The sequence below is a fragment of the Aphis gossypii genome, chromosome 1, assembly GCF_020184175.1.
Source record: "Aphis gossypii isolate Hap1 chromosome 1, ASM2018417v2, whole genome shotgun sequence".
Taxonomy (NCBI): domain Eukaryota; kingdom Metazoa; phylum Arthropoda; class Insecta; order Hemiptera; family Aphididae; genus Aphis; species Aphis gossypii.
This window is the reverse complement of record NC_065530.1, coordinates 23,481,305-23,505,802: the sequence shown is the minus strand read 5'-3', so window position 1 is coordinate 23,505,802 and position 24,498 is coordinate 23,481,305. Positions and strand designations below refer to the sequence as shown.

Genomic DNA, 24,498 nt, shown 5'->3' with positions numbered 1-24,498 from the left:
GATAATAATTAACAATAATAACAACATGAATATGATTATATATTTTAAATTGTATTTTAAACATATGATTTAATATCTTTACAAGAAACATATGATGAATATTATTTATGTGGTAATACCACTACGTCATAAAAACAATTTTGTTTTAATGAAAGATAAGTCGTTGGTATGTACACAATTTGAGGCCTAAGTAAGGGGAAGAGGTAAAACAAAAAAATATTTAATTTTGATCGAAAAACTAAGACAATTTTAAAAAAATATCTTCAAATGCTATTGAACTCATTAATTATTGGTGACGTTTATTATTTTAGGGGAAATACTCAGTTCGTGTACGTATAATAATATTATCTTACCTAAATATTGTTTAAGTTATCTTATGTTTATTATAGATGAAAAAACCAAATCTAGATAAATGTATCATAGTTATTTGAACTGCAACACACAAACTTAAATGTCCATAAGACCGTAAACAATTATTTTGAATTGCCATGAAATAATTAAAATTAATACAATTATTTAGTGAAGTGATTTTTTTTTTAATTTATATAAATGTAAGTCAGTGAAAAAACATGTCAATTTAAAGTAAATAAAAATGATTCAACGAAATGTGTAACGTAGATTATCATCGACAACACCCGTTTATCGATCTTAATTGGCTGCATCCGAGTTAGTTCCTGAAAATTTTTTGGTAAGTACTACACTATATTAATATTTTCCTTTCCATTTTAATAGACTTAGGACTGTCTATAATTTATTTAGACCACAAGACCACATTTGTTTAAAACTATATAATTTATATAATTTATTTATATTATGTATTGGAAAGTTAGTGTAATGTAATAAAAATATTATATTAATTAAAAATATGATACAATAATATTAATATAATTTTATTAAATTTATAAGTAGGTAAATGAAAAGTACCTATGTATATTGTATAATAATATAATATTACTATTGGGATATTCGTAATAAAGAAAGACATAAGCGATTTTCTCTCATGGATTTTACAAAAAAAAAAATTATAATTAACAATATGACTAATAAAATCGCAGAAATTACAAATCAATTCAATTTTGTAAAATTAATGTCATATAAATTTTTATTTTTTATTTTTTTTTCTTATCATTTTTATATATTTTTACATAAAAATGATTTTTTTATTATATCTCATTTACTTTTCAATTTAATAAAATTGTATTAATATTATTATATAATGTTTTTGTTACACGATACTAACTTTCCAATACTATATTATAAAAATTGTATAATTTAAAAAAAAAATGTTGTCCTGTGATCTAAATAGATCATAGACAGTCCTAAGTCTGTTAAAATGGGAAGGAAACGTTAGTATCTAGTGTAGTGCTTACCAAAAAATATTCAGGAACTAATGTATAACCCCTTTTTTTTTTTTTTTAAATCGGCAACACCACGGGTAGTGGCGTATTTTCAATTTTTTTGTGGGTCTTAATATTAAGTATAAGTTTATAACATTATAATAAAATACATACGAGTTATAATTTAATAATGATATTATTTATATTATATTATATTTCACTATTATTATGAATATAAATATCAATTAATATTTTTATAACAAAAAAGGTAGACGTCTATTTTTTTCGCTAGTTCTTCAATAACTTTTTCTGGTTTTATGGAGTAGTTTTTATTTATTGATAGCATAGCTAAACCATTCAATCTTCCCTATAAACAAAAAAATAAACCAAGTATTTTATTTATTGTAAATTAAAAGAATATTTTTTAAGTTTATAATAATAGTTTACCTCTGACATGGAAATCCCTAGATATGTTTTTATTCTTTTAGATTCTGAACGAAGTGATGAATGTATTGATTTTACAATGATGTGTGTGTTTTTTTTTTTTGTGTCTGTGTACAGCATAACTAGTCGAAATAATGCTCCAATTTCAAACTATGGGGGTGGTTTCCGATGTAAAAGTGAATATCCTTGGTGCATTATTGAGGTAAAAAGTTAACATTTTCCAACAGTTTTCAAAAAAATCGAGAAAAACAAAAAAAAAATGACGGAAAAACGGCAATTTTTAAGCAAAAACCAGTTTTCGACCAAATCGATTTTTTTTTATGGTTGTAATTCAAAAACTAATCACTGAAAATACTTGAAGTTTTCACCAAATGTTAATGTCAGTGGTTTCTGTATATAGTTGAATTTTCAAAAAATTTTGACTTTTTTGAGTTCTTTATAGACTACTGAAATTTTCGAAAACTTCGAAAATTCGTCAAAATTATGAATACTTGCAAATTATTTTGTAGATATAATTCATAAAAATGTTTGTATAGGTAGCTAAGAGTTGAAAATTTAATACAAGATTTTTCATAAGTTTAGCTTACAATAATTATAAAAGAACTTACATTTTGGTGTATTCAGGCCATTTAAACATATATCACCTTTTTCACCAACCACTGGAAATTATATCCTAGGCTGACAAATCATCTTCGTTCAGAATCGTTTTTCGTATACAATGATACCTATCATTGCATTCAAATTTAACCTACCCGTCCAAGGTCAACCCCACCCTCTAATGTACAGCAGAACGGTACCCACTTGCTCGCTTTTTTAAGTTTGAAAATGTTCTTTCATTTGTTGCAGAGGAAACAGGAAGCGTGACTTAAATTTGGAGAAGTTTAAATATATTCGGATAAATTGACTGGTCACACATAGTCATAGCCTCTAAAGCATTATTTGGTTTCTCCGTTGTTTGCATGAGTTTTCTCTGCTATAATTTGTACTCTGCTTCAATAATTTCATTTTGAGTTCCATCATTCTGTAAATCTTCAATGTATTTATTTGAAAGAATTATAATATCTTCAATGGGACCAATTCCCTAAATAGAGAATCGAAACTTGATAAAATCGATTGATGAACAGTGAACCTTTCTTCTAACTCTGTAATAAATTTGTCAAGATAAGGAATTAAAATTGATGCTCGATAATATTGTTCCGGAGTATTTAATGGTATATTGCTTCTATTAGTTTGTTGTTTTATTAATCTCGGAATTTTAATTTCAATATCGAATTTTTCGGCTACCTACTATTTTTACTTCAAATATTTTTTTTAAAAACATCGGCGGCGTGTGTTCGAAGTTCTTGTAACTCTTTTTTTGTATCATTTGCTAAATGTACAGCCAATTTAAGATCGATATTTGATTTTTGTAGGAACTTTGAAAGTGGTAAACCTATACTAAAACCTTTGTTCAATACGAATAATGATATCACAAACTCTACATCTAAAATAGAACTTCTAAGACGTCTTGCTTTATTCGAAGTATCGTTATCGTCTCATTCTGAAATTGTATCCAATGCTTCAATGACATACTCATAAAGTTCCATAAAATCGTTTATTGCGTTAAATCGTTCTATCCACCTAGTTTCGCAACTTCTTTTCAATGATTTTTTAGTGGACGTTTCTGATGAATTTTCAATATGAAATCGAAGAATTGATTTTCTTTTCGGAAAAATAAAGAAATCGCGAACTTTCCCCAAAGTTGCTAAACAATCTCTTATTTGTGTCACGCTATATGATTTAGATACTACCAGGTTTAACACATGTGCTGAACAGTGTACATAAATTGCTAATGGCTGTATGTCTTTAATATGTGCTTGAACGCCATTAAATTTACCCGACATAGAGGCTGCCCCATCATACCCCTGACCACGTAAATATATCGGATCTATGCCAAATTGTTGCAGATTATCAATTATCAATTTTGCCAATCCCTTTCCTGTCATGTCAACAGCAGGAACGAATTGCAAAAAATCTTCATGAAGTTCAAGGGTGTTTAATTTGACATATCTAACACACAAAGATACCTGTTCTATACCCGACACATCGGCCGTTTCGTCAGCGAGAACAGAAAAACATTTTGCTTCGTTTACTCTTAAAACTATTTTATTTAATAATACTTTGTTACAGGAATCGATTATTTCGTTTTGACTAGTAGAACTTGTATACTTAATGGTACCAGAACTTTCAAGATATGATCTCATATCACTATCACCTTGGGCCCTATATCGAAGAATTGACCTAAAATTGCCGTCATTATTTCGTTTGTCATCTGAGAATGTTTTGAAAATGTTTCCAGAGTCACGATGACCTCTTAGTGCCATATTTTGCCAACCACTCAAAATAATTGCCTCAATAACAGGAATGATATTTTTACGATTTTCTATTATCTCTTTTTCCCTTCCAATATCAATTTGTTTGTCTACTGATAAAGTGGGATTTTTAATAATATTTAAAATTTTTTCTGAATCTAATATACATTTTTTATGGTATTCTAGTTGCGAGTGATTTTTGAAATATTCTAATGCATGTTTCCAGTTGTCATATTTTTTTGTAACTAATGATCCTAATGTTATGTTATTAATTCCAGTATAATTAGTTGAAAAAGCTACACAAAATTTACAATACGCTCCATAGACCATAGTCTATATCAGAATACACTAACCAAGGAAAGCTAGCAAACCATTTATATTGAAATTTCAAACGCTTAGCAGTTTTATCTTTTCCAACAATAAATATTTTCACAAGAAAATTATAATTTACATTGGGAATCCAAATTGCATTTAAGATATCGTGTATTTCATTTTGAGTCAATACTTTTTTGACGTAATTGAAAATATCGCGTCTATTTATATGGGACACGGACGATATAGGGGTATTAGTATCTGATATTAAAACTACTGAATCTGTTTTATTTTGTATATTACCAATTTTTTCTTGTGTAGGTAAAACATTTATAGTAGATTTGAAAAAAGACTGACTATTGGGTTGCTTTTTAGAAGTCATAATTGTGATCTGTTTAGAATAGTATCATATAAAATATATTAATATATAAGTATTAGTATTGTGTATACCTAGTGTATACAAACATTGTAAATTTGTAAGTATAAAAATTTGAGTAGTGCATCAAATAAAAATCAGATCATTTTAATATTTTCATTTTACACTTTACATTAAACAATACTATTTGTAAATTAAATCAATTATAGAAGTTAGGAATTAATAGTTACCTTATGTCCTTACTTTCTTGTTAAGTGTTCGTCGTTCGTGTATTCGTATAGCGTGATTACAATGTCGATGCCGTCAATAACAAATTGCAAATGCCAAATATTATTAATACCGAACAATCGCAGACTGTCTACAATAATCTATAATATACGGCGTACTAATATAATTATATAGGTATATTACGTCATTATCGTCGTCGTTGTCGTTGTCGGATGGCGACGACACGATAAAAAAATAACCATAAGTTAAACCCAAGCTATTTTTAAAAATATTGTAATACAAACATTAAAAACACGTAATATAAATTAATATTATTTTTCTCGATACCACGTGGCAAGCTTTTTATAATTTTTGAAAAAAAATTTCTGGAGGGGGTCGTGACCCGGGGACCCCCCCCCCCCTAAATACGCCACTGAGTCCACGGGAACCGCCGTTAAGCATTACTTCCGTGGTGCTACCATCGTTTATTATACTAAATAATATTACATCTTACGTGCAAAACAAAACTAGTTATACAAAATCTAATAAAGAATTAACGAGCTAAGCTCTACAAACAAAACAAAATGGGCTCTAACCTCTGATGGCCACCTTCGGTGCACATTTTTAAACTTACCTATAGTTAAAAATAGCTTATGGCTAAGCAACTATCTGACATTGTCTCTCGCGTTCAGCATCCTCCTTCCTTTTCATCACTGTACGGCAAAACAGGGCCACAGCTTCCCAGTGGAGAGGGCTCCGAAGGACAATTTCGCCGAAGTTGTCTGCTCGCAACTGGACCTTGACAACGCCCGTCATCGCCGACCTTTCTGTCTCCCAGCTTGGACAGTCCAGCAGCGTATGGGACGCATCATCCAGCAGACAGCCACAGTGGTGACAGCTTCAATGTATAACCTAACCTAACCTAACCTAACTATAACGTCTAAAATAATTCAGTACCCAACTAGTACACTACCTGCGATTAACCACAAAACTCAGGACCCAACTCGGATGCGCCGTACCGTAATAATTATGTGTGGGACCCTTGACTCAGCATTCAGACTCGAAACCGAAGACAACTCAAAAATAATTGACTTTTTAAAAGCAACAAAACTTTATAATTTAGTTTAAAAATATCTTTATTTTGTTTGTTTGCTATATTTTTTTTATATAGTTGTATAACCTTCTATTAATATTCTATTAGTAGGTAGGTACACATAGAAATATTTTAAATAGGTACTGTAATTATCAGACTAAACTAATATTGCCACCCCATTACTATTACTCAAATGTATCATCCCTATAAACAAATTTGTAGTTGCCGGATTATTTTCAAAATCAATAACAAAAATAATAATAATAATAATTACACACTTATAATCAAATATATTTTGACGCCACGCACACATGTGATGTCTCCGTCTTACATACTTACAACAAAATAAATGTTCGTTTAGAAAAATCTAGTTTATGTTGTTAGCTTAAATATTGAGGTAAATTAACCTAATGTCAAACTGAAAAGTAAGAATAATATGTAGGCCATCTCATAGGCTTTTATTTATATTACATACCTAATCCTAAGATTATGAACAATAAGCATTTTAAAGTTGTAATATTTTACATAGTGAATTCGCTTTAAAATTTTAATATAATTGGCAAGTTTTATAATAAGTAAATTTACTCCAATATAAAAGCTTTTAAAAAAATACATCGTCAGCCAACCTAGTAATCGATTTGTATATTTTAAAAAATGTATGATATTATATTATTATTATAACATTAAAAATATACTCGGATATTTATTATATATAATTCATTAAATATAAAAAACAAAAAAAAAATCACAATAATAAACCTAAACACTATATTAAAATGTATAAATTCATGCATTACCTACTACATTAGAATATTAGGTTTTAATAACGAAAATCAAAAATGTTATACTATGTAAAACCATTTACATCTGAGTACAGGACTTGTAACCTAATAAACATAACTACAAAATAAGTTTGCGTTCAGCGACTGTGTGAAACCAATATTCAGTCGTTTTATGACTTTTAAACTACATTAACTTAAAATCAAATTTAAAGATTATATTAACTGATATATCAAACTGTATAAGATGTAATAATACTTCATATAAAAAAAGGTGAGCAAGTAGTAGAGTAAACCACTATAACAGATGTGTTAAATTTGAACTAAATCTATATATATAAAGAAGTGTACATTTTGAATACATTTTATAACTCAAGATCCACCAAACCGATTTCGATAAAAATTTAAGGGCATATTAAGATTGATATGTAGATAGTTTCTGTGAAGTTTGTACTCTGTGCGATGAGTTATGGCCTCTTAAGTGCACAAAAAAAAAATTTCGGTAACCATGGTAACAATTTTAACAAAAATTAAAAATTAAAAGTACTGATCATTATTATTATTATTATTATTTTATTTTCGGTAACCATGGTAACAATTTTTTATTATTATTATTTATTTTCCCCGTTTTTGTAACATTTTTCACTGATGATTCGCTCCTATTGGTGACAGGATAAGGTTCTTATGTAATACAATTTTAGGAAAATCTACTAGAAAAGTACAAAATCTGGATGTAAAAAAAGTCGGCAAGTGGGTACCGCTCTGCTGTACATTAGGGGGTGGGGTGGACCTCGGACTAGGGTAGATTAAATTTGAATGCAATGATAAGTATCATTTTATACGAAAAACGATTCTGAACGGAGATGATTTGTCAGTATATAATATATTATAATTAAATATTGTCATATATTCTATTTTGAAACAAATATTCCGATTTCATAAAAATTTAAAACTCAAACGCTCAAAACATTTTTCCTATAATGACTCTTAAAATTTTCTCTACAGCTTTTTGAAGCAAAACTTATAGAAAACTTAGTGTTGAATTTTTTAACGTTAGATATAAATACAAACAGTTTTATGAATTTTGAACTACAAAATAATTTGCAAATATTCATGATTTTGACGAATTTTTGTCAAAATTTGAACTTCAAATGCTAATAAAAAAAAATTGTGCCTATGTATTCTTATAATTTTTTAATCACTATAAGAATAATATATGAGGAATTTTGTATAAAATTTACAAGTATTTTGATAGGGCCAAAAAAATTTTATCGACACTTAAAAAAAATTTTTCAGAAAAGTTGAAAATTTCAGTTGTCTATAAATAGCTCAAAAAAACTCAAAATATTTTGAAAATTAAATCATATAAAGAAAATGCCAATCTAAATAACTGGTAAAATTTTCAAGTATCAACGACTTATACTTTTTAAATAATAGCAAATATCAAAAATCGTTTGAGGCTAAACCGTTATTTAACGCGGTTTTGTAAAAATTTAAATTTCAAACACTCATAAAAATTTTTTGTCTGAATCCGGTAGTTTTTTTTACAGATATTTGAAGAAAAATGTATGGAGAACCTTGTACCAAATTTTCAAAACTTAGTTATAAAAGAAAAAAATTTTATGATTTTTCAACTTCAAAATTACTTGCAAATTGTCGCGTTTTCGACAGATTTCGTAAAAATTTGAACTAAAAACGCTTATAAAAAAAAATTGTGACTAACGATTTTTAATTTTTTTTAGCTACTCCGTTCAGAATCTAAAACAACAACAATGACGTCACTGTCCAGCAAGAAAATAAACTATATTTGTGTTTATTATAAGGTCGCTATTGGTTAAAATTGAATATAATAGTTGTAGACCTGTTGTTATATTTTGTCAAAACCTTAACAACAAAAAAAGAATTAGCTGCGAAATAAGTCAATGTCCACCGTAAATCTCAAAATCACAGCAATAGACTAACATAATAAGTTATACCAAGATTTATTGTTTTACCAACAGGCAACAATATAAAAACCACGACATGGTACATTATTATTTTATCCACCGTATTAAAAAAAATTGATATAACTTTGAAACTTAAGGGTTAGAAATTATAAACTTACGTACACATCTCGCGGGGTCCGCAATCCACCACGAGTGGATTGCCTACCTGATTGATTATATACTGCTCTCATAATCATAAGAGAGTCTCACGGCAACGCCAAGCTGAATGACTTTACTATTATTACCTACTTGACTAACTCACTGGCTGCAGATAAACGTAGAGCGTGAACAATGATAGATCAATGCTTGCAATTTACATGGTACATTCGTACAATCGTACCACAAATTTAGTTTGCAATAAGAAAACATTTTACAAAATTCGCATTTTAAAGTGGTGCTTGCACAAGTTTTTTGAGAATCAAAATAGTCAATGAAAATGTCTAAGTTTTGAACACCGTTAAACCGAATATTAAATAACAAATTAATCAAAATTCGAATCATCTAATAGAATTGAAATTTTAACGGGCAACGAAGTGCACGGGTTCAACTATTCTTTATAATTAATAGGTACCTATGTATAAAAAAAAATGATTTTTATTTAGTATTAAGATTTAATTAATATTTAATATAAAATTCCTCATGAATTTACTCTATTTGAGCTTTTGTAGGTATGAGAAAGTTTCATCCTTTTTTAAATTTTTTTTTAATAATCATCAAAGAAAAAAATAAATTTAAATTCCACATATTATATTGTTCTTTTACCGCTTTAGAAAATGTTAAAAGTACACAAACAATTTTTTTTTTGTATGCATTTACAATTATTTAAACTAATAAAGCGTGGTCAAGTGGGTCCGCTCTGCTGTACATTAGGTATTTAGGTTCCGTGTGAATTACTATTATATATTCTAGGAATTTTAAATTTTAATTCAATGATAATTGATAGGTATCATTGTATAGGTACGAAAAACGATTCTGAACGGAAATAATATTTTGTCAGTTAAAGATATAATATTATCATAACAAAAACCCTTCATAAACTACGTGTAAAAACGGCTAAGTAAAAAAAAAATAATAAAACTTTAAGCACTGTAAAAATGTGATATGATGAATAAATGCTAACTGCTAAGTATTATATTGAGTTTAAGTAAACTTATTTTGTTTCAAGAATTGATTTATTTGGCGAGGAATTATTTAGAATAGTATATAAATATTAATAATAACATTTTTTAAATAATAATAATTTATATTTTAATAGCCCTTCGCCATTTAATACACTTAGCATTTATTAATGATATCACATCTATATTGTGCTTAAAGGTTTATTTTTTTTTAATTAATAATAATAATAATAATATTTGTTTTTTTTGTTATTATCTATGATAACGACATCGCTAGAAACGGCTGCCATTATTCTGAATTTAATATAAATTTCCATTAAAATGTTCGCACTTTTTCATTTATAACTTAAATTTAAACGTATGATTTTAATGACTTTTACAGAAACAAGTTATTTACAATATTTCTGAGTTTAAATGGGCAACTCCTGCTTCGATATAGTATAGTATACACTATACACACACCGTTGTGCAGTTATTATTATTATTTTTTATGTTTTTTACTTAACCTAGCTCGTGGTTTATGTTTTAATGACCAGCTGAATACCCAAAAATTAACCATATACAGAAAATACCAATTTAAACAGCTGGTGTTTGTTTCAAGTTTCTACGACTAGTAATTTTTAACTATAACAAAACTCTAAAATTATTTGAGATTGTAAATCGTTATTTTATGAGTGAATTTTGGATTTCGTAAAAATTTAAACCAAGGATAACATTTTTTAAATGGCCAACGTTCAAGTTCTTTTATAATATTGTAAGCCAAACTTATGGGAAATCTTGTATTCAATTTTTAACTCGTAGATACTTATATAGGTACAATTTTTTTATAAATTTTAACTACAAAATAATTTGCAAATATTTATGATTTTGAAGAATTTTTGTCAATATTTAAATTACAAATGCTGATAAAAAAAAATTGTGCTTATGTTTTTTTATAATTTTTAAATCACTATAAAAATAACTTATGAGGAACTATGTTTCAAATTTTCAAGTATATGTTGACTTAGCCAACAAATGCTAATCGATTTTTATATAAAAAAAAAAACGAATATTGCAAATGCTTATAAACAGCCTTAAAATAAGCGAAATATTTTAAAAATTAAATTAAGTAAAGAAAAAGTCAATTTAAAGAATGATGAAATTTTCAAGTATCTACAACTTATAATTTTTGAATAATAAAAAATATTAAAAATCGTTTGAGGATAAATCGTTATCGTTGTGCGATTTCGTAAAAATTTTAAATTCTGATGATCATAACATATTTTTCCTATAATGACACTTCGAGTTTTCTCTATATATATTTAAAAGAAAACTTAATATTGAATTTTTTTACCATAGATATAAATATAAACAATTTTATGAATTTGCAACTACGAAATTACTTGCAAATTTTCCCAATTTTGACATATTTCGTAAAAATTTGAACTTTAAATAGTTATAAAAAAAAAATTTTTGACCAACGATTTTTGATTTTTTTTTTTTAACAACAAAAAGAGCAACTTACAAGAAACCTTGTATTAAATTTTCAAGTTTTTTATTGACATTTCAAAAAAAAAATAACTTAGAAAAATCAAAAATTTCAGTTGTCAGTTGTCTATAAATAGCTGGAAAAAGGCCAGAATATATTAACTGTGTATAAAACTAATATAAACATTTCGTGAAAATTTCATTAGTATTTACAGTGATAAGTATAAAATATCTGTTTTTGAAAACTATTGGAAAATTCTTACTTTTGACCTTTAAATGCACCAAGGATATTCACTTTGCCATCGGAAACCACTTTTGAGATTTAAAATGATAAGATGAAAAGCAATTTTTCAACAAGTTACACTGTACACAGACATAAAAACAAAAAACAACACACACACATGCATCATTGTAAAATCAATACATTCATCACTTTGTTCGGAATCTAAAAAAGTTTAAAAATTGTTAATATTTTTCATTAATCATTATTCGTTACTATATAATAAACAATATTACAATATATACAAGTATGTACTATGTTTATTATTGAATTCAAATTTAACAGATTTATAATAGTTACCTACTCCGTACTAGTATTATATTCTGTGCTAGTACACCTAAAATACAGCAGAGCGAGACCCACTTATCTACCTTTTTCAATAATTCAAATTTGTTTTGAATAACTGAAAAATGAATAAAAATAATAATTATTTTACATTTTATTAAAATTGTTAACTATGACTATAGTACATTCATATTATATTACATATAATGTAATAAATATCATGTCTTATAAAGTTATAATAAATAAATCGGTATACATATCAAACAAAATTACTGATTTTTAAATTAAATACTAATTATTCATGAAAAAATAAATAAAAAAAATAATACATTTTTTGATATGAAGTATTATTTAATCCTGTACAGTCGATATAATTTTATAACTTTTTAATAACCAATGTGCCCATAGTTCATAACAAAACAAAATAAGTGCGTAAACAAAACCTAACATTTTATCCAAACATATTATGAACAAATAGATTTAAAAAAAATAGTTTTAAATAGTTTTTCCTGTAAAGAAGTATTACTGTGCGAAGAAATATCATCACGTTTTTCATTTTTAGTCAGCAGTGCAGATGATTAAATTTGTATGCGGATCTGCAGTATGTATATATCTATTAAATATAGAGGTTCCCAACATTGTTGGTGCTACGAACCACTTGAAGAACTTTCAATACGTCACGGACCACCTCCACTGTATTCTTTATTTTTCTTCTATATAAAATCAATTTTTTTACACATTTTAGAATTTAGATTATGAATAAATTAAAAATAATGTTCCTTATAGCATTAGGAAACATTAGGTTTTTAATAATGTTTATCATTGATCATTTTTTTTATTAAAGTTTAAAATAATTAACAATTTAGCACAAATTACTACCTATTCTAAAAAAATGTACATCTGCGGCATCTGCCGATAAAATTATATCTTAATGTACAAACAAGATAAAATTATCAGTTAAAATAATAACATAAATTTCACTGTACACCTAACCTAACCTAACCTAATATAAATTTATAAACAAACGACGTATTATAATACACTATTCAGTATTTGTGTTATGCCCCAAAGGAAAATGAAATATTAAAAATATTTTTAAAGTTTATAAACTAGATCCAATTTGCTATCAAAAACTTCAACAAAAGTTGAAGATCATAGCATTTTATTAACTATTCATTTATTTTACAAACACAAAAAAAATTAACGTTATTGTAAAATCAATATGTTTATACTCTGTCCATAATCTAAAACACACACACACATTATTGTGAAATTAATACATACATTAGCTGATTTGCTTAAAATCGTTTGATGAGCCATACTTATAAAATTTAAAAAGGTCAATATTAAAAATTCACAGTATTTTTTACGCAAATCCAGTTTTGAATAATAAAATCGATTTTGTTTTTTGGTATAACTTTAAAATGAATAACCATTAACCGTAAATACTTATACATGACATTTTCACTATATTATGTTTTATATTTTAATGATAATATAATCATATATTAAAGGTATATGTCAAAATATATCGAATCTTTTTGAGCTGTTTATATATTATATTTAACATTTTCGATTTTTATTAGTTATTAATTAAATGATTATCAACTAAAAAAATTTCACCGTGTAAAAAGCTTGACAATTTAAATTTTAATATAAGATAAATAAATACATTATTCTTTAGCAATAAAAAAATATTCAAAATAAAAAGATGAAATTTATTTTAATAGATAAAGGTTAATTTTTATAGTTCAAAAATGTAATATTAAGTTCCTCGTGAGTATATCATATACTAAGCCCCCAAAAAAATATAAAAATATAAAAGCATAATTTTTTTATTTAGACAATCACATTTTAAAATACAATATTTTCGGTAAAAATTCATACAACCGTAATTTGTGTTTTTAAATTTTTAATAATACTATTTATTATTTCACATGTGTTGAGGTCGAAGTTTTTAATTCTATATTTTTTTATTATTTTTAGCGAAACTAAAATTTGTTTTCCATCAGCTGGTTACACACTTAGCGAATAGTTAAACAAACCTTTTATATAAAACATCATTTTCGCAATTAGAAACCTTTTTTTGTATATTATTTATTTTACGAAATTTGTATTTTTTATATTTCATTATTCTTTCGTGTATTAAAAGTGTTAGTACTTTGTTGCATGTTGTATTTTTGTAGTTTATATAATACCTAAATAATGAAAATGCTTATTTTTTCTAAATGTAGATTATTTATAACTTTTTTAACATTTTGTTATATTTTCGATAATACAGCCTACACTGAAATAACCTGCGATAGTGATAATACAGCCTACACTGAAAGAGCCTGCAATAGTGATTATTACAATGGCCATCCTAGGAAAAAAATGCGTAATTATTAATTTAATACAGTTTAATATTATTTATATTTAGTAATTTTAAGATATTTATTTTATTTTTTTAAAGTTTATTGGTTATTTTAAATTTGTTGATTTATTTTTCAGGTCCTATATTGGGTAAGTTTTATTAGATATTTTAATATTTTAATAATAAAAAAATTATGATATTTTTTACACATAACTACGAAAGTACGAAATAATACTCATTGTTTTAAAAAATTAAGTATGAATAAATCATCTATCAATAGATACGAACGAGTTATTATTACATATTACCATAATTTAACTTTTTATGATAAAACACATTCATGTATGAAAATAATTAATTATATTGACATATTTATAATTTAAATATATAACTATAATTTACCAGATAAATTAAAAAATGCTGGATTCAGTGGTTTGTATATTTCACTATTATGCATATTATGACTAAAAAATCTATATAGGTATATAATTAATTACCGACAATGGTATTATATCGAGCATTTTTTTAGGTCAATTAGAAGAAGATGTGATACTAGCTTCACAGATAATCAGTTAGTATTATAATAATAACCTATACATAATATATATTATACACAAGCTTTAAATTCAAATGTATATGTATATTATATATACATAGAATTATTAATTATTCTATAAGTATTTTATATTATATAAAATGTATTATAATTGTATAAATTTAGATTTAAATTTAAATATTTTCATTCTGTTTATATTATATACATACAAACAATGAAAAAAGGTACCTATTAATAGTAACGCTGTACTAGACAAATTATATAACAAATTTTGGTACCAGTTTTGAGTTTTTATTCTAACTTGTGAATGCCAACATAACTCAAAGGTATAACTAATAGATAAATAAATGTGTGTATTATTATATAGATACGTCCAAATTTGTATGAGTAGTAGATTTTAAATATTTATTTTAGGGTCGGGCCACACTGCGGTATTTAAGCAAACGGCAAAACGGCAACGCCGTTCAACCGCTGCATGCAGTGGCATACGACGGTGGTGAACGGCGACGAACGGTGGTGAAACCGGTATTTATGGCGAGTTAAATTTAAACATGTATGTATTTCGAGAGAGGTAAAACCGTTCGCATTCAACGACGAAAATACCGCAATGTGGCCTAGTGTGGTTCCTCACAAACATTGCTGATTATAATATCTATGTTGGTGTCACGGCATTCACAGTATCTGTAATTGTGAATTAAAGCTCTTCCAAGTTTGTAGGTAATGTTAGTACACACATTTTCTCTTTTACGTAGCCCCATAAAAAATGTGAGGTCAAGGGAACGTGGTGACCAGAGATGAATCGCAAAATCGTCGTTTCCTTTACTCCCAGTCCACTGCTGAGGGAGTTCGCCGTTCAAATCAGCTAGATAACTTAAAATAAACTTGGTTACTTTATCTTTTCATTAATACATGGGTCCACATAAGAGAGTGTAAGTATCGACTGGGGTATATGAGAAGTTGCCTAGCTATCCAGGTCTTAACATCACAATCTTCAATAGAACTTCGGACCCTCATTCAAACACTCCACCAAAAATAAAATATTGTGAATAACTGCAAAAAATGGTATCCATTGTTTTTCCCAAATCGAAATTCCCGATTAAACTTTTTCCCGAATGGTGTTTTGATTTGGGAAAAATACCGGTAACCGCAAAAAATATTTAGAACAATACCTATTCAAATGTACCACTACCCAATATTTGTGTGAAATTTTTTATTAAAAATGAAGTATTATCAGCAGTTGTTATAAAAACAACGTATTTATTTGTTGAAGCATGAATACATTTCTGGTTTTTATACATAAAGCTATTTTCCGGTAGCAAATTTCTTAATTGTTCCAAAGCTTTGTCTATAAGGGGATTTGGGTAGTATGAACATTTTTTTTGTCGTTTATCATACATTTCCTTTATTGATGTAATAACTGAACATTAAATTAAACTGTAGGAACTTGTAACTTCAGTAATTTAGATCCAACTGTTCTTAATTTTTTTTAGTGGGCCTGCATGAAACAGATACTTCTGCTTTTCATTTACAGCTTTCTCTAAAAATTAGCCTGTCGATTTTTGTCTGAAAATCTAAAGCATAATATTATGACTTTTGTCTGTCAGGAAAGTCGCAAACTATAATTTTTCTTAAGTCCAGAAAAGATGATCGCCGTGCAATTTGTATTACTTGAAGACCTCTATTTCAGAACACTGTGTTTTTTACGATATACCCAACAAATCCATCCTTATATATAACGGCAATGCTAATTCTTTATACAATTCTGAACTAATTAACCGTGAATGTGAACTGATCATTTTTAAAAAAAAAACTCAATGGTGCCAATATGGAAGTATGTCACTGACTTCATTCATTTCATCCATAAATGATGGGATTTTGTAAAATATTGAAACTAAATTCATTTTATCTCAGAACAGTAAAATGTTATATATCTAATATTTGTGGCTATTCGCCTATACCAGCTATAGCCTATAGGTATGTGTTATAAACGTAATTGACCTATCTATTTTAACCTATCTGAAAGACTGATGGACTTTTTAATAATTGTATGGAAATATTACATTTAAAATTATACGGAATAGAGTATAATGTGAATGTATAATATATATGAAATCTGCGGAATCGTGTAGGAATAAATGTATAATGTAGATCAATGGCTATAAAATCTACACAATTCCTCAAATTTTCGAAATCGTACTCAATCGATTTGACTTATATATCTACTTATACTTCGACTTTTGCATAATAACGATTATAGATGTTAAATTAGAAGTACCACGAGAGTTAATGAAAGATAAAAATTAAATTATTTGACAGTCAAATGAATAACTAGCATACACAATGTAATAGAAATAAAATTATAACGATATTAGCAAGATAACAAAAACAATAATCATCAAATTTTAGTTTAAATTAAGCTTATTTATATTCAGACTAATAAATTTTTATACAATTTTTCTCGATATAAGGTGGAATCTAAAATGAAAACAAAATGTTGCCATACGCGTGTCATACCATGGAAAAATCTATTTATAAATTATTAATAAATTTCCTAATATAATCTACATGAATTTCTATCTAAATAACTTGATCTATGTACAAATTAAATAAATTATTTTTTGTCATGCGTTTATTCTGTTATTGACTTGTAGTAGTGTTAAATACATAGAATAGGAACAAGTACATAATAAGAAAAGCAAATGTGCGAACTTACAAATGGAAAAAAGTATATAAGACTCAAAATTCTAGGTGAGAAAACATTGAAAGAAACACAAAAGGAAAAAACAACATTGAGAGATTTTTTTAAAGGTATGTAATAAAATTTTGATTTATTATATTATAATTAATTATTTTGAGTTATTATAAAAAGTAGGTAAAAAAAAGTAAAAGTAAAAAAAGTAAAAAGTAGGTATGTAAACAAGTAATAATAAATAACTACAAATATAAAATAATAAAAATCCATCATAATTTGTTTTTACGTCCCGTAATAAATGGAAGCCTGTTAAAAATGGAAAAAATACCTGGTCTCAACAGTTTCCATAATAGATAGGTTTTGGTGTATATTTTAATGAATAAGATTACAGCAAGAGCACCAAAATATACATGATTGGATTGAACAATAATAATACACCCAACAAATCCATACTTATATAAATCGGCAATGCTAATTCTTTATACAATTCTGAACTAATTAACCGTGAATGTGAACTGATCATTTTTAAAAAAAAAACTCAATGGTGCCAATATGGAAGTATGTCACTGACTTCATTCATTTCATCCATAAATGATGGGATTTTGTAAAATATTGAAACTAAATTCATTTTATCTCAGAACAGTAAAATGTTATATATCTAATATTTGTGGCTATTCGCCTATACCAGCTATAGCCTATAGGTATGTGTTATAAACGTAATTGACCTATCTATTTTAACCTATCTGAAAGACTGATGGACTTTTTAATAATTGTATGGAAATATTACATTTAAAATTATACGGAATAGAGTATAATGTGAATGTATAATATATATATGAAATCTTCGGAATCGTGTAGGAATAAATGTATAATGTAGATCAATGGCTATAAAATCTACACAATTCCTCAAATTTTCGAAATCGTACTCAATCGATTTGACTTATATATCTACTTATACTTCGACTTTTGCATAATAACGATTATAGATGTTAAATTAGAAGTACCACGAGAGTTAATGAAAGATAAAAATTAAATTATTTGACAGTCAAATGAATAACTAGCATACACAATGTAATAGAAATAAAATTATAACGATATTAGCAAGATAACAAAAACAATAATCATCAAATTTTAGTTTAAATTAAGCTTATTTATATTCAGACTAATAAATTTTTATACAATTTTTCTCGATATAAGGTGGAATCTAAAATGAAAACAAAATGTTGCCATACGCGTGTCATACCATGAAAAATCTATTTATAAATTATTAATAAATTTCCTAATATAATCTACATGAATTTCTATCTAAATAACTTGATCTATGTACAAATTATATAAATTATTTTTTGTCATGCGTTTATTCTGTTATTGACTTGTAATAGTGTTAAATACATAGAATAGGAACAAGTACTTAATAAGAAAAGCAAATGTGCGAACTTACAAATGGAAAAAAGTATATAAGACTCAAAATTCTAGGTAAGAAAACATTGAAAGAAACACAAAAGGAAAAAACAACATTGAGAGATCTTTTTAAAGGTATGTAATAAAATTGTGATTTATTATATTATAATTAATTATTTTGAGTTATTATAAAAAGTAGGTATAATGTAAACAGTAATAATAAATAACTACAAATATAAAATAATAAAAATCCATCATAATTTGTTTTTACGTCCCGTAATAAATGGAAGCCTGTTAAAAATGGAAAAAATACCTGGTCTCAACAGTTTCCATAATAGATAGGTTTTGGTGTATATTTTAATGAATAAGATTACAGCAAGAGCACCAAAATATACATGATTGGATTGAACAATAAGCCGTAAGCTCAATCATCGAAATACTTCTCTTCTGCTGGTATTTATTATTCTTGAAGAGTTTTCGCCACCATCACGATCTGCCTCCACCCCTTCCTGTTATGAAATTATTGTTCTTCACTCTCCTATTTCAATTTTCTTGAGGTCTTTTACCACTTTATCCAGCCATCTCTTTCTATAGGCCGTCCGCGCGGCCTCTTTCCTGTAGGTATCCATTCCAGCACCGCCCTAACCGTCTCTTCCACATTTCTACGCATCACGTGACCAAGCCATTGTATTCGATTGATCACTTATGAAGCTACTAACTGGTGCCAGTCACAACTCATCCTGTTGTTTCCGATTAAAATTTCTTCTCCAAACACCTGTTCGGTTGTCATAGACCGGACCGCAGATTATTCTCCATATTTTATTTTCGAACGTCCTTAGTCTCTTTTCTGTATTACTTGTTGTTGTCTAGGTTTCGCATCCATAGGTTAACGTGGATCTTATTATCACCGCATACAACCTTGTAAACTTTTAATTTCAGAAACTAACTTAGTACAAATTCTGCCCTTTTAGCTTTTGTTATTCGTATACCATTTTCTCTTGGCCAATCATTCCTGACACTCAGCATTGCTCTTAAGTACTGGAACGTCTGAAACTCGTTAAATTTTTCAAAATCTACGTCTTCGTCATCGCCATCATCCTCTCTTTCTTCATTCTGTAATAATTTCATTATCTTCGTTTTTTCCCTATTGATTCTTAATCGTACTTAACCGACTGTTTGTTTCAAGACTTGAGCTGCTCTCTTGGTACCATTTAACGAGCTTCCTAAGATATTTAAATCATCCGCAAACTCAATCACCTGAAGTTTTCGCTCCCCTATTGTTTACCTGTTTGCTCCTTCTGCATTTCTCTAATTGCTATGGGTGAAAGTAATTTTTCAATAAAACAAATAAATTACAGTTTATTTAATATCACCCATAATTATCGATTTTATTTTTTATTTTATTTTATCTAGATGAAGATTTTTTAGGTAATGCATATTGCTTATGTTATAATATTTTATAGTAACTAAATGTAACTAGAAAATTGTCTTACAACTTAAAAATAATAATTCTTATTTAACTGTTACACGCATTTATGGAATAATATAATCATTAACATATCAATGTGAAATAAAGACAAAATCATTTTAAATCCATCGACATTATTGATTTATATGTCACGGGCAATGTTAACATTTTGATAATGTCGACATTATCCAGTTAATGTAAACATTAGCCATCTGTTATCATTACCATGAATATTATTAAATGTTGACTAATGTTTATATTTACCGGATAATATGATATTAGCCAAGCACATTTTAATAATGTCTTAATAGCTATAAAAATGTATCATGCATGAGATACAATCATTTTAAAATATTAACAATGTACAATATATTTAAGATACAATTAGTAATTACCATAAATTACATAATATTATTATGATATAAGATTATAATCTCCCTCAATGATATTTCTACATGTATAATCACCTCATCAAGAGGTATTATCAGTAGTATAGATAACAGATAAACACCAAAATCATTTCTGGTGTAAAACTGTGGCAAAGTTCTATGTTTATTATCATTTATAGTATTGGTCATCTTCAATAGACACAATTGCAAATATAATGTCTCTTGGGTCTGCTCGTCCTCTGTCGAAATCCGGTAAAGAGACTCTCACACTGTCTCCAATATTAGCTGGGGGAAAGTTATAGATAGACCTAAATATTATACTCTGGTAGTCCGACTACACTTTATTATACTGTATATAGAATACTAACAAAAACTTTATAGACTATTTAATATATATAACTTTTATCATTTTCCAATATTAACTGATTAAGGTTAACATTATCCGGATAATGTTGATGTTTCATGTTTATAAACGAAAAATTACGCATTATCCAAATTTTAACATTACCCACAACATGTACATTATATTTAATATTATACAGTGAAACATCAATTAAAGGAAGCTTTTAAATACGGGACCGGGGACACTCTGAATGACGAATATTTTTATGACTTGAATTTGATTATCTTTATCGTTATTGTCTGAGTATATTTTATTACAATGTATATTTTACACATAATTACCTAATTATTTTATATTTTATCTTATCTTTCGTAAGTAATAGCTGGCTCAAGCAACGTGTCCATTGAATCATAATCAAAATATTATTATAAATTATATAATCAAGCTAAAGTGACTGACGTTATTTAAAAAAAAGAAATAAAACATACAGTCATAAAAATAAAAATACATGTATCATTTTTTGATATATTTTGATATTATACATGTCTTCATTCATCTCCCTTCCCTTTAATTAACTATGACCTCCGAAAAGTAGACAACATTTTGGCATCCAAAACGTCCGGGATTTAGAAGTTTCACTGTTATTACATATTATCATCACAATTCACAATACATAAACCAATGCAGTAAGTCATAAAGCTATCCAAGTATTTACAATTGTACATATACTTTACAAAAACTAAATATAATTTAATACATATAAATTAAAAAATATTTCTAAATAAAAATAATTTGGGGAAAAACTATAAAAGCTATAACGGTTAAAATACTTACAACAATAATAAACTGTTATTTTTAATATTCAACGTAGTTGTAATTATAACTAAATAATTATTATGTCCACAATATTTTAACTTTATTCAGGTCCAAAACAAACACACTACCTATTTACAAATAGTTGTGACTTACAAGGATTTACATCATATTTAACCGTGCAATATATGTTTTCAGCATTAGTAATGAGTTATAAGAAATTTTTAGAAAACGGTAAGAATATTATTTAAATTAAGCTGAGTTTAGGTTAAAATATGAATATTTTATTTTTATGTTTGAGTGTTGAATTCAAAGTTGTTAACATCTTAAAAAGATATTACAGCTGTCTTAAACATATTTCCTGATATCTTTGTAAAATTCATTTTTGGCTCTGTAAAATGTAGACACATTCAACTGCCATTTATATTTTGTAAATCGAACGATGTATAAGAGTGTTTCACCATATCGAAGGTTTAATTTTTGTCATTAGATATCCACGTGAGATCATAGTGTGCCCAATTAAATCCCATTCACTGTAGCTACTTCCTTATAAAGAGGTTTGGCCTACAATGTTCAACTGAATGTTATTTCTCTGATTTGGTTTTCCATAATATTTTGTCATTCAAAGTATCATAGATTAACGGAGTATTTATCTATATTTCTTTGTATGTCCACTAATGATGAAAAAAAAATAATGTTTTGCTTTTGGTGTTAACTTCTACGTTTCGAATTTCTTCGTCAGTTTCTTTATTGTATTATTTATAGGGTGATACAGAAAGTGTGTCGCGTGGATTTTATTTAGATTATACATAACAAGTAAGCTGACACACCTTGGCAGATGATGGTGATCCGAGCCATAGATGGCCATTGTTATATTTTGAAGAACTACGACAACTATATCGTATCATATAATTCAATAGTTATGACAAGGCCGCGTGGTGGCTTGTGCAATGTGCCAACCGAAGCTTCAGGGTTCCGATCATGATCATTATTTAGATCATACGATCTTTGGGAATGTCAGTTATGGAATTTCTGAAAAATTCTGGAGGCGAAATGATCACTTTTTTATCATACTACTAGAACTCAGGTGATACCGTATCGGAATTAACTGCATTATGTACTCGTAGAGCAACTATTTTTGTGTCACTGGGTCCTAAGTTTGAACTTGTGTACCAGACAACGCGACGTGACGACCAACAAGATGTTTTGAGCTTATCACAAATGTCACCCCCTGCGTCTCCCTAGAGTGTTAGACCATCTTAGAGTGTGCGGAATAAGAGCCGGTAGTGATAAATTTCAGAGTTGACTCATTCTATAAATTTGAATATATCGACGTTGGCGTTTCTATTCAGAAGTATTCGCATAATTTAGTATCACATTAATAGCTTTGTTTTTTTCAAAGAGATATTTCACATAGAATTAATTTATTAAAATTATAATTTGAGTTATATTTTTTTTAAGAATCTTATACTTAATAGCTTCTTTAATTTATAATTTATATTTTATACATAGTTGATTTTTAGCTGTTAGTGTTGTTTATTGAAATTCAAGCTTCTTTGTCAGCCTTCTACTTAACTTTTTATTGCGATACATATAAAAAACACTCTCTGACATCTTTTCAATAACTTTCTTAGTTCTTGTGCGTCGAGCAATGGTGTACGGTGTCGTCAATTCTGTTACTTAAAATTATTTTGATTTTTGTCATTTAAATGAAAATTCATTCAAGGTTAATATTGTAATAAGTATTTTAATATTGCTTTCAAATTTCAATTTATTACAAAAGAATCCATCAATAATTTACACATGTTTATATTCTATATCAAGTATTGTAAGTAAAATTCTTATTACTGTATTTTTTTTTTTCAGGACCAAAGTATTCATCCAATTATATGTGGCCCTATGCAGAATCCATAATATATCCAAAAAATGAAAAAATTAAATTTTTAAAGTTGGATGATTAATATTTAAATTAAATAATGCAATATAATAACTTATAATCTTGATTTTAATGTTATTTTTTTTTTATCTTATTTCAAAGACTGACTAACGAATTATTTTTAAGATTCCAATTATACTTATCATTCTTGATTTATGAACTATGTTAATAATATTATTATGTAAACGTTTGGTTTAAAGTTTACAAGACCATTTTCTTTATACCGTGATTCAATAATTACCGTTGTTATCGAAAAACCCGTAATACATTTATGATTTATACTTTATAAACTTTAACATAATTTTTAAAATGAATGTTAAAATTTTCTGGATTGGAAACAGTTCTTCTAAAATTCATCGATTTAGAACATTACGTAAGCTTTTAATATTTTTCATAGCTATTACCCATTTTAAAATTAAAATATCAAAAAAATCATAAATAATACCCTAGATAACATATTTACCTGCTCCAAGTTGTATGAAAGATAAACTAACTAATATTAAACTAACAGCA

General features: G+C 27.0%; 2 protein-coding genes across 7 annotated transcripts; one reads left to right on the top strand and one right to left on the bottom strand.

Moving 5' to 3' along the window:
- Positions 1–213: 213 nt before the first annotated feature.
- On the top strand, positions 214–24,046 carry LOC126549387 (uncharacterized). 6 transcript variants are annotated; one of them, XM_050198431.1, is made up of 10 exons: positions 214–329; positions 14,316–14,411; positions 14,525–14,536; positions 14,793–14,819; positions 14,917–14,958; positions 17,692–17,751; positions 19,112–19,171; positions 20,450–20,464; positions 22,161–22,283; positions 23,916–24,046. In XM_050198431.1, the coding sequence occupies exons 2-10, from the start codon at positions 14,408–14,410 to the stop codon at positions 24,008–24,010; spliced, it is 438 nt and encodes a 145-aa protein (XP_050054388.1). In that variant the 5' UTR covers positions 214–329; positions 14,316–14,407; the 3' UTR covers positions 24,011–24,046. The 6 variants fall into 6 exon arrangements, with proteins under 6 accessions (XP_050054388.1, XP_050054387.1, XP_050054383.1 ...); XM_050198430.1 differs by lacking the exon at positions 214–329 and having other exon boundaries at positions 14,075–14,411; positions 22,248–22,283; XM_050198426.1 differs by lacking the exon at positions 214–329 and having other exon boundaries at positions 14,075–14,411.
- LOC126548865 (zinc finger MYM-type protein 1-like) lies at positions 3,317–5,843 on the bottom strand. The gene is made up of 2 exons (XM_050198432.1): positions 5,702–5,843; positions 3,317–4,245 (listed from the first exon to the last, which is right to left on the bottom strand). Exons 1-2 carry the CDS (start codon positions 5,841–5,843, stop codon positions 3,317–3,319), a joined length of 1,071 nt encoding a protein of 356 aa, XP_050054389.1.
- Positions 24,047–24,498: the final 452 nt, after the last annotated feature.